At 39.0% G+C, this 12017-nt stretch overlaps 1 protein-coding gene across 1 annotated transcript in view; it reads left to right on the forward strand.

The window, feature by feature from the left end:
• Positions 1–12017, forward strand: part of SLCO3A1 (solute carrier organic anion transporter family member 3A1) — a 375458-nt gene that overhangs the window by 306612 nt on the left and 56829 nt on the right. The window contains exon 8 of the mRNA XM_075858217.1: positions 5832–6007. Coding sequence (XP_075714332.1) covers positions 5832–6007 — 176 coding nt within the window. The remainder of the gene's footprint in view (positions 1–5831; positions 6008–12017) is intronic.

A 12017-nucleotide genomic window follows, 5' to 3' on the forward strand; every position in this document is an offset into this window, starting at 1 on the left:
GCAGGAGAGTAAGGGTAGTATATTTCAGTGAAATATATATATAAAAAACTGGATATTTATTGGAGAACGCTACTTGATATGAAGAAAAGGCAGATAAGTAATCATGAGTTGATTTAATATATGTACACTGTGCTGCTCTGTTATACCGATTTCTTTGCCTCACGAAGACGCATGTCCTGCGTTGAAACGCGTTGCATAATAAATCAACTCATCATTACTCATCTGCCTTTTCTTCATATCAAGTAGCTCTCTCCAATAAATATTCAGTTTTTTATATATATATTTCACTGAAATATACTACCCTAAATCAACAGTTTGGTACATTCTTGAAAAAAAAAAAAAAGAGTTCACTGGTGATCTCGTGTACTCCAAAAGGCCTGGACGTCCACGGAAGACAACAGTGGTGGATGATCACACAATCCTTTCCATGGTGAAGAAAAACCCCTTCACAACATCTACCCAATTGAAGAACACTCTCCTGAAAGTAGGTGTATCGGAATCTAAGTCTACCATAAAGAGAAGACTTCATGAGAGCAAATACAGAGGGTTCACCACAAGGTGCAAACCATTAATCAGCCTCAAAAATTGAAAGGCCAGATTAGACTTTGCCAAACATGATCTAAAGAAGCTAGCCCTGTTCTGGAATAGAATTCTTTGGACAGATGAAACTAAAATCAACCTGTACCAGAATGATGGGAGGAAGAAAGTATGGAGAAGGCTTGGACCGGCTCATCATCCAAAGCACACCACATCGTCTGTAAAACATGGTGGAGGCAGTGTGATGGCATGGACATGCATAGCTGCCAAAGGTAATGGGTCACCAGTGTTTATTGATGATGTGACTGAAGACAGAAGCAGCCGGATGAATTCTGAAGTGTTCAGGGATATACTTTCTGCTCAGATTCAACCAAAGGCAGCAAGGTTGATTGGACGTCGCTTCACAGTACAGATGGACAATGACCCAAAACATATCGCGAAAGTAACCCAGGAGTTTTTTAAGTCAAAGAAGTGGAATATTCTGCAATGGCCAAGTCAACCACCAGATCTCAACCCGTTCGAGCATGCATTTCACTTGCTTAAGACAAAACTTAAGGCAGAAAGACCCACAAACAAGCAACAACTGAAGACAGCTGCAGTAAAGGCCGGGCAAAGCATCACAAAGGAGGAAACCCAGCGTTTGGTGATGTCCATGGGTTCAATACTTCAGGCAGCCATTGCCTGCAAAGGATTCTCTACAAAGTATTAAAAAAAACATTTTATTTATGGTAATGTTAATTTGTCCAATTACTTTTGAGCCCCTGAAATGAGGAGGCTGTGTAGGAAAATGGTTGCAATTCCTAAACGTTTCACAGGATATTTTTGTTCAACCCTTTGAATTAAACCTGAAAGTCTACACTTCAATTGCATCTCTGTTGTTTCATTTTAAATCAAATGTGGTGGCATGCAGAGCCCAAATCATGAAGATTGTGTCACTGTCCAAATAATTCTGGACCTAACTGTATGTCCCTGTGTCATGCCGTGAATTTAGCGAATAATCGATAAAAGTTGTGACAATTGGAATTTTATTTGAGCTTTTTACAAATATAACCCTGAGTGACAAATTACCTTTCTGCAAATGGACTAGGTATTAGAGTTACTCAGTTCTTAGATATATCTCATTGTAACCTTATGCTGCTTCAATTTGTTTGTGTATGTAAAGGAAATAAGAGTGGAAACTTCTTGGCACCGGTGTAGCTCTGTGGTTTTTTTCTAGTGTCTGTTATTTCTCTTCAGTATGAGCAGTAAATGTCCAGCATGCTTCCTTCATCATAAGGCTGCACCATAAGCACTGATGAGGAGTATATTTTCCACAATGGATTTTGCCACGAATGTGTAGAAAATGTGCAATGAATCTGCTGCAAAATCCACAGCAAAATCCCCACGTTACCTTACATTGCAACCCACAAAATTTCTGCAACAGTGAGCTGAGCATACAAAACCCACAGAACAAGCTCACACTCCGCACAAATCATTAAAAAAATAATGAATACTTTATTAGTTCACTACATAATAAAACATACAATAATTAAAAGGACATTGCATATAAGAAATGTGGTATCATTGAGGATATTAACAGATTTTTTTCTATAATGTGTGCTTGGTCTTTGGAAAACTCCATCCACATGTTTTGTACTGAAAAATGTGCAGATTTTCAGTGTTGAATCTGCACAAAAATCTGCAACCATACTGTTAAGTATGAACACACACTTGCGGTACAGTGTTTCACCTAAACAAATACATTCAATAGGCTATTTATCTATGAACAACCCAGTAAGTGAGGTGGCATAGAATGCTATGATATAATATGTTAGAGCTTCTCAACCTTTTTCTACTGGGGCCTTACCAACCAGAACATAGTGATACCTGGGTCTTACCAGTGTTGTCCATGCCAAAAATTAAAACTTCACCTTAATTTTGTCTCCTGAACGCCATTTAATATCAAAATAAAATAAGACCAGAGACTGGTGCAGCCAGAGAGAAAAAGGCTTGAGTAGCATATGATGACTCCTGTCAAAACTATTTCCCCTACTGCACCTCACCAACAACTGTGGGAAACTCACAGTTTGAGAAACACTGTTATATGTAATATGTTATGTGTAAAGAAAAATTAATCTACTGGCTTGGGCATGGCTGTTTTAACCATAAAGCTTTTCAGCAGGTAGATCGCTCCTTTTCCATTCTGGCTTATAGAGGCTCTGTCACCACATTATAAGTGGCCTATCTTGTACATAATGTGATCGGCGCTATAATGTAGATTACAGCAGTGTTTTTTTATTTTGAAAAACTATCATTTTTGACGGAGTTATGACCTATTTTAGCTTTATGCTAATGAGTTTCTTAATGGACAACTGGGCGTGTTTTACTTTTTGACCAAGTGGGCGTTGTACAGAGGAGTGTATGACGCTGACCAATCAGTGACCAATCAGTTCCATACACTTCTCCCCATTCATTTACACAGCACATAGCGATATAGCTATATCGCTATGTGCACCCACATACACACACTATAGCGTTACTCAAGTGTTCTGACAATGAATATACTTTACCTCCAGCCAGGACGTGATGTCTATTCAGAATCCTGACATTTCTGTAGCGTCGGTGTGATATTTACAGCAAGGCTAGCGTAATATCGCGAGTTTACGATGTAACCTGGCATTTAAAACGAGATTACACTTGCTGTAAATCTCACACAGACGCTACAGAAGTATCAGAATTCTGAATAGACATCCTGGCTGGAGGTAATGTATATTCACTGTCAGGACACTTGAGTAACGTTATAGTGTGTTTATGTGGCTGCACATAGCGATATAGCTATATCGCTGTGTGCTGTGTAAATGAATGGGGAGAAGTGTATGACGCTGATTGGTCACTGATTGGTCAGCGTCATATACTTCTCTCCACAACGCCCACTTGGTCAAATAGTAAAACACGCCCAGTTGTCCATTAAGAAACTCATTTCCATAAAGCTAAAATAGGTCATAGCTCTGTCAAAAGTGATAATTTTTCTAAATAAAAAACATTGCTGTAATCTACATTACAGCGCCGATCACATTATGTACAAGATAGGCCACTTATGTGGTGACAGAGCCTCTTTAAATTCATGACAGTATTTTTGTCTATAATGTTATAAATATCAATGGTCTACTAATATGTTCCTGACAGTGTATGTCCAGCATGAAAAGTTTTCTGATACAGATTCGTTCATAGAGGTTAGAGGTACATCACACATAGGTAAGATCTATAATTGAGTCACAAACAAGAAGGAACTCAATCGAAAAACCTGACTTATTATACTATAAATAAAAGTAGAAAATTGTTCTCAAGCAAATACTTAGGCCAACCTCGACCCATATCTTAATAGAAATTTCTAAAAAAAAAAAGTAATGGACAACACTCACCAGAAGCCTTCTTCATCAGCTTTAAAAAGTATTGCGCTTAACTGAGGTGCTCATACAAGCGAAGCTCTTTACAGGAGAGCACACTCAAAAAGTTCTCCAATTATTATTAAAAAGCATTCCGAATTGTAATAGACACACTGCTTGTGAGCAGATATTTGTTTATCTGATATTTCTATTTTTATTTTAAGTCCCGATGGGGAACATAACTGGCCAAAATATTATGTTTATTTAATTGATTATTAAATGTATTTATTTAACATTAGGAGGATGTGAAATTTCTGAGCAGTTGGTCGACACTAGAAAAGCATTTCCTAAAACGTATTTGTCCAGGGTCAAAAATTTCTAGGGACAAATCTTGTAAACTTGGTAACAAGGTAATTATGAACATTCAGATAGTCAGGGCAGTAGTGGAAAAAAGAAGGAAAGATGTATAGACATTCAATATGTGGTTACCTGCTTTGTAGCAGAAGCGCCGCTGAGTAGTTAATAACATTGAAGGGAATGCAGCGCTAAAGCAACGCTGTTGCCCCTTCAATCCCAGGATATAACAGTTTGACAGTTATACAGTAAGTACATAAAAATAACTGTGTGAAAATATAAAAAAGTCTCCACATAGCCTAAGCATAGCTATGTGTACAGAGGCCTTGTGGTTGCACACGGGGTACCTACGGTTGCATTTTATGGTGCGGTAGGCACTCCTTGTACCACCATATGGGGTCTTTGTGAGGTACCTCTATACTTCTAGGACAGAATGTCCATGGAATATGGACATTTTTAGTCTGAAATCAGGGGCACACAGAGGTACAGTATGGACCAATAGACTTCTATGGGTGTGTATTATCAAACTATAAAACACAGATCCATAAAGTTGTGTGCATGAAGCCTAAGCATAAGCACACAAGAAACAATAGTAAGATGTTTGGTTTAAACCATACATATATAAGCAGATAGGCATGGGTTTAAATATACGGGCATACACAGGCATAGATTGGCTAAGCCCTACAACTACAACTATACCTAGTACCTATTCCATGCAGCAACATTTCAATCTTGAAAAATATTTAAAAATTTACAGGCCCTCAAGGGACAAGCTCAGCTAGTCAGTTAGTACCAACCACAGTTGGTCCAGAAAAAACATATTTAGTACAATGTCAGATCTTTTAGCAGACTACAGTAGGGCCATTATTTTCCCTGTTTAATGTGCCCAAAGACCTTTTTGTTCCTTCCCCTCTTCTTACTGCAGGAACTTCATGATTGTCATTTTTAAGAAGTAACAGGGTCATTTGCACTGTAAAAACACATTTATTGGGGTGATAGAGTTGATGGTGGAGTAGGAATTTAAATTATAAAAAGATAATTTCTGGAGAGATAACAAGTTTTTTCATATTTAGTGTCTTTTTGTTATTCCTAAAAGGTTCTATCACCAAATGTGGAATTGCATTGCAGTTTTAGTATGCTGTCAACAAGTGGTGCTGTGTTGCTATTATACTGATCAACAGCTACGTTGCCAAACCTGAACAACATTTGTGTTGGGCTACATAAAGTGAACTAAAATGTTATAAATGATATTGTTTATTTACAGTCAGATGGAGGACAGCACTCGCCAGCTTTTGTATTACCAAACTTTGTCATCTAGATAGAATTACACAACTATTTTACTTCCACAGATACGTGTTCCAATGATTATAAATAAAGTATATATTGTACATGTGTGGACAGTGGGTTATGGATATAAATAATGTCCAACAAAATGACTAGGCTCTTATGCACTGTTAGTTACAATTTGGCAGCTGAGCTTGATAACATTTCCAGAAATTTGTGCATTTAATACAAACACATCTTGCAATGCTTGCATAACCTCCGTGCTGGGTTTTTTGTTTTTTTTTTATCTAGAATTTTACTGGCTGTTTATGTGTCACATCTGTCCCTGTGGAGAATAATACAGTGGTTCCTGGAAAATGTCCCAGCCCTGGATGTCAGGAGGCTTTTCTCACATTCCTGTGTGTGATGTGTGTTTGCAGCATGATTGGAGCAATGGCCCAAACTCCATCTGTTATCATCCTGATCAGGTGAGCCAACTTACGAGTCCGCTTCACAGATATTATAATAGTCCAACATGTTTTAAAAATTATGTTTTCTATAACTTTTATCCCTGACTACTCCGTCAACATCCCTGTTCAGTTAATACATGCCATTTCTATGCAAGGAGACATATAGACTGTTTACAGACACTTCTGGTGTCAATAATCCCTTGGTGGAAGCCTATGCCAACAATCTCTAGCCTTTAGCCAACATCAGCACTAGATATGAGCCACCTATAGTGGAGCGCTATCCAAGAGGACAGGTTCAGTGAGTAGCTCTGCAGAGCCAAGTGATTGTTGCCATATGCTCCTGTTTACACACAACTATGTCTTAGTCATTTTACAAGAGTCCCCAAATTATCATTGTATCTTATTTAGGGAACACATCTGGACAGGTTTAGGGAAGTCTATGACATTTCAGGGTAAGGTTCCTGAGTGAGGTCACTTTGGCCAGGGGTGGTACTCTACGTTATCTGCAGAGTCTAAGGGCACGGCCAGACGTGGCGGAATTGCTGTGGAATTCCACTGCGGACAGCCCGCAGTGGAATTCTCCTGCGGCCGTTTTTTACAGTTGTTTGAAAACATTTTTAGGGAAGGTAGTTCAGACGTTGCGGAAAACTCTGCAGCGGACCATAGACTGCGGTGCAGAATTTCCCCTCCACAGCTTGCACTGACTGTTGCGGAGAAGAAGCAGAAATTCACTGCGGATTTCAGCCTTTGCAATGCAAAAACTGAAATCTGTGGCAAGTCCACTGTGTAATCTGCAACGTCTGAATTACCTGTCAAATATGCAAATGTTGGTGCAGATTCGTTGCGTAAATGCCCCAAATCTGCGCCAACATTTGCAGCAGAAAAACTCTGCCACGTCTGGCCGTGCCCTTATAGGGCAGTAACTGAATATTGATGATCTATCTTGAGGTGCCTTATTGCTTAATTGATTATGGTTTTACTTTATTTGTGGTCTGTAATAGAACTATGACAGAGCTGCTGTCAATATTAGTGGGAAACGTGCGTAAACCACTAAGATTATTGTATATGTCTGTAGACAGAGTTCCTGAGAGCAGCACTTATGGACTAGATCTTAAAAGATGGTATATTAGAAAGTCAAAGCATGTCCATTGTTCAATTAAGGTAAACAAATATAAACATATATATCTAAATACTATATATATCTAAGTACTATATATACACAAACAAATAGAAAAGCAGCAGCACCCAAATTTCGATTCCAAGATGGTATTGGGTGCAGACAGGTAATCCTGATCCAGGGGATGTAGGTAAATATAGAAGTAAGTCCCACAGCACTCCGTGATGGTGAAAAAGATGGTATATATACAGTGAAGGAAATAAGTATTTAATCCCTTGCTGATTTTGTAAGTTTGCCCACTGTCAAAGACATGAACAGTCTAGAATTTTTAGGCTAGGTTAATTTTACCAGTGAGAGATAGATTATATGTAAAAAAAAAAACAGAAGATCACATAGTCAAAATTATATATATTTATTTGCATTGTGCACAGAGAAATAAGTATTTGATCCCCTACCAACCATTAAGAGTTCAGCCTCCTCCAGACCAGTTACACGCTCCAAATCAACTTGGTGCCTGCATTAAAGACAGCTGTCGTAAATGGTCACCTGTATAAAAGACTCCTGTCCTCAGACTCAATTAATCAGTCTGACTCTAACCTCTACAACATGGGCAAGACCAAAGAGCTTTCTAAGGATGTCAGGGACAAGATCATAGACCTGCACAAGGCTGGAATGGGCTACAAAACCATAAGTAAGACGCTGGGTGAGAAGGAGACAACTGTTGGTGCAATAGTAAGAAAATGGAAGACATACAAAATGACTGTCAATCGACATCGATCTGGGGCTCCATGCAAAATCTCACCTCGTGCGGTATCCTTGACCCTGAGGAAGGTGAGAGCTCAGCCGAAAACTACACGGGGGGAACTTGTTAATGATCTCAAGGCAGCTGGGACCACAGTCACCAAGAAAACCATTGGTAACACATTATGCCGTAATGGATTAAAATCCTGCAGTGCCCGCAAGGTCCCCCTGCTCAAGAAGGCACATGTACAGGCCCGTCTGAAGTTTGCAAATGAACATCTGGATGATTCTGAGAGTAATTGGGAGAAGGTGCTGTGGTCAGATGAGACTAAAATTTAGCTCTTTGGCATTAACTCAACTCGCCGTGTTTGGAGGAAGAGAAATGCTGCCAATGACCCAAAGAACACCGTCCCCACTGTCAAGCATGGAGGTGGAAACATTATGTTTTGGGGGTGTTTCTCTGCTAAGGGCACAGGACTACTTCACCGCATCAATGGGAGAATGGATGGAGCCATGTACCGTCAAATCCTGAGTGACAACCTCCTTCCCTCCACCAGGACATTAAAAATGGCTCGTGGCTGGGTCTTCCAGCACGACAATGACCCGAAACATACAGCCAAGGCAACAAAGGAGTGGCTCAAAAAGAAGCACATTAAGGTCATGGAGTGGCCTAGCCAGTCTCCAGACCTTAATCCCATCGAAAACTTATGGAGGGAGCTGAAGATCCGAGTTGCCAAGCGACAGCCTCGAAATCTTAATGATTTACAGATGATCTGCAAAGAGGAGTGCGCCAAAATTCCATCTAACATGTGTGCAAACCTCATCATCAACTACAAAAAACGTCTGACTGCTGTGCTTGCCAACAAGGGTTTTGCCACCAAGTATTAAGTCTGGTTTGCCAAAGGGATCAAATACTTATTTCTCTGTGCACAATGCAAATAAATATATATAATTTTGACAATGTGATTTTCTTTTTTTTTTTTTACATGTAATCTATCTCTCACTGGTAAAATTAACCTAGCCTAAAAATTCTAGACTGTTCATGTCTTTGACAGTGGGCAAACTTTCAAAATCAGCAAGGGATCAAATACTTATTTCCTTCACTGTATGTGTGTATATATATATATATATATATATATATATATATATATATATATATATATATATATATGCACTGTAGAAGCCGTTCAGCCAAAATATTAAAACACAGAACTGAATAACATCGATTATCTTGTTAAAATGGAGCCTGTCAAGGCATGGGTGGGATATATAAGTGAACAGTCAGTTCTTGAAGTTGATGTGTTGGAAGCAGGAAAGATGGGCAATCGTAAGGATGTGAGCAACTTTTACGAGGGCCACACTGTGATGGCTAGACCACTGGCACAAAGCATCTCCAAAATGGTAGGTCTTTTGAGGTTCTGGCAACAGACATGTGCCAGAACCGGATGTGTGAATAGCCCCATTGAATAGTGCTGTCTGTTCATGTAAATAAGTTCTAAAGTGAATAGTGACATTATTTATATTATTATTTCCATTAAAAAACCACACCTGCAAACAGCACAAATAAGAATAACAAAACAATTCATATAAAGAAAACAGTGAAAGTTACAAATAGTATCCAATTTCCTACTATCAATATAGCATGGAAATAGAATTATATATAAATGCCTAAAACTATATCAATGGATGTGATGAGTTAAAAAAAGGGACAAAAGGGGGGGATTTGCCCAAGACTATGTGGGAAGGAACCCACATCCAGGGATAGCGGTGGGACGCCAGAGCCGTCCGTGCTACCCGGGTCCCCAGATTAGTTTTGGAATAGTATACAGTATGCTTGTCTTAAAGTGTTCAGTGTCATTTTTGTTTTGTTTTTTTCAAACACAGCATGCCCTGGGAGTGGCGATTTGGTACAAAATAACACTAAATAAAATGCATATAAAAATGCCATAAAAAAATGCATGTTACATATAAAAAAAACGCTGCGGTTTTTACATGTGTATTTTCATGCAGAGAAAAGGCATGAGGCCTTACATTAATAATATCTAATAGGTTAACAGCGGCCTGAGGAAAGCTTATTGCTGTATTGCTTAAATACACACATTTTATATATTCCTGCAGTAGCAATTAAAACTACTTTAAAGAGGCTCTGTCACCAGATTATAAGTGTCCTATCTCCTACATAATATGATCGGCGCTGTAATGTAGATAACAAAAATGTTTTTTATTTTGAAAAACGATAATTTTTGACCATGTTATGAGCAATTTTAGATTTATTCTAGTTACTTTCTTAATGCAACTGGGCATTTTTTTACTTTTTAACCAAGTGGGCATTGTATAGAGAAGTGGATGACGCTGACCAATCAGTGACCAATCAGCGTCATACACTTCTCTCCATTTAAGCCCTTAGGAATACTAAACACATCATTTTTCATCTTCATCGCCCACAAGGAAATATCTTTTGATATTAGCTGTGGACCACACACTATAGTACACAATGAGCATTATACACCATGTGAATATAATAAAACAGCAATACAATGCCGTATTGGAGTATACAGAAAAAAACAATTCTTTGTTAGGTCATAACCGTACAACTGTGATTGAAAGGATTTTGGACTCCTTACAGAAATAAGGGACTTGGCCAAGGACACAGCCAAAAATTCTCTTATTATGATCAGCTTTGAAGCATGGGTATTTGCCACCATATGCTGTGTTTTTTCTGTACAATTATGATTTTCTACAGATAGCAGTAGGATCATCATCTATTCTATAAACTAATTTTGGATATATATTAAAGAAGAACCACCTTTTGCGTAGCTGTCTTTGGGAAATATGTGTGTTGTGTCACATTGTCTCTTACATCGCTTATTATTAGTATTGCTGTTGACAACAAAGAATATGAAAATGATGAATATCACAATTTTTTTTCAGTTCTCAGCAGTAAAAAAAAGAAATACACAGAAGAGACTCTTCACAGCTTTCAGTGATGTTACTTTATCTGGGATCTCACTAAAAGCAGATGTTTTTATATACTTTTAAAATACTTCATGGTAAAAGAATTGGTTATCTGTGCACTCTCTTTTAGGTGGCTTTTTAAGAGGCAACATGTGGAGCCAAATATGCATGGAAAATATTACTATCTTTTCCTTTAAAGAGGCATTACAGTGGAAAACATTTATTATCTATCCACCAGCAGGGCCGGACTGGACTTAAAATCAGCCCTGGCATTTTTAAGCACACAGACCCACCGCAGGCCATATGCAGCCGCCAGTTTTGGGCTGGAGTACATGGGACCACCTTTCAGCTATACAAGACATGGGGAGATTTATTAAAACAGGTGTAAATGAAAAGAGGAATAGTTCCTGATAGCTCCAACTCCAACGAATCCACTGCTTTTCCACGAGAATAATAAAAATGCTCATTATTCAAGAGGATTTTTTTTTTGCGGTCTTTCCACTGTATGTGAATGGGGTATAAAATAGCCCATACATACATACACTTGCAAACACATACTCATACATACACTTGCAAACTCATACACACACACTTCCACACTCATACACTTCCACATTAACACACACACACACACACACACACACACACTTCCACACTCATACACACACACTTCCACACTTGTACACACACACTTCCACACTCATATACACACTCATACACACACTTACACACTCACACATACTCACACACTCATACACATACTCACACACTCATACACCTATTCACACACATACACACACACACATACTCTTACACACTTACAATTTCACACATACACACACACACACACACACACACACTCATACATACACTCACACACTCATACACACACTTACCTTCTATGTAGGATTTCTCGTACAGACAGTCTCCTGAAGTAGCAGGGTCCTTTACAGCATGTCCCATCCCAGGACAGCAGATATAACCAGCTGCAGAAAGTAGCAGGTCTGTTGGTCTGCAAGAAGAGGAGGGGGACACAGGAGAGGGAAGCAAGGGCACACAGGAGATAAATGGCACGCAGGAGAGGATGGGGATACAGGAGACACAGGAGAGGACTAGAAGCAGAGCTTCCTCTCTGCAGACGCTCAGGCTGTGAACTCTCCCCTCCCCCCTCTTCTCTGTCCGACTGCTTCAGACGAGAGAGAGAGGATGTAGTTT

Source organism: Rhinoderma darwinii, chromosome 3, assembly GCF_050947455.1.
Source record: "Rhinoderma darwinii isolate aRhiDar2 chromosome 3, aRhiDar2.hap1, whole genome shotgun sequence".
In the NCBI taxonomy this organism is placed as follows: domain Eukaryota; kingdom Metazoa; phylum Chordata; class Amphibia; order Anura; family Rhinodermatidae; genus Rhinoderma; species Rhinoderma darwinii.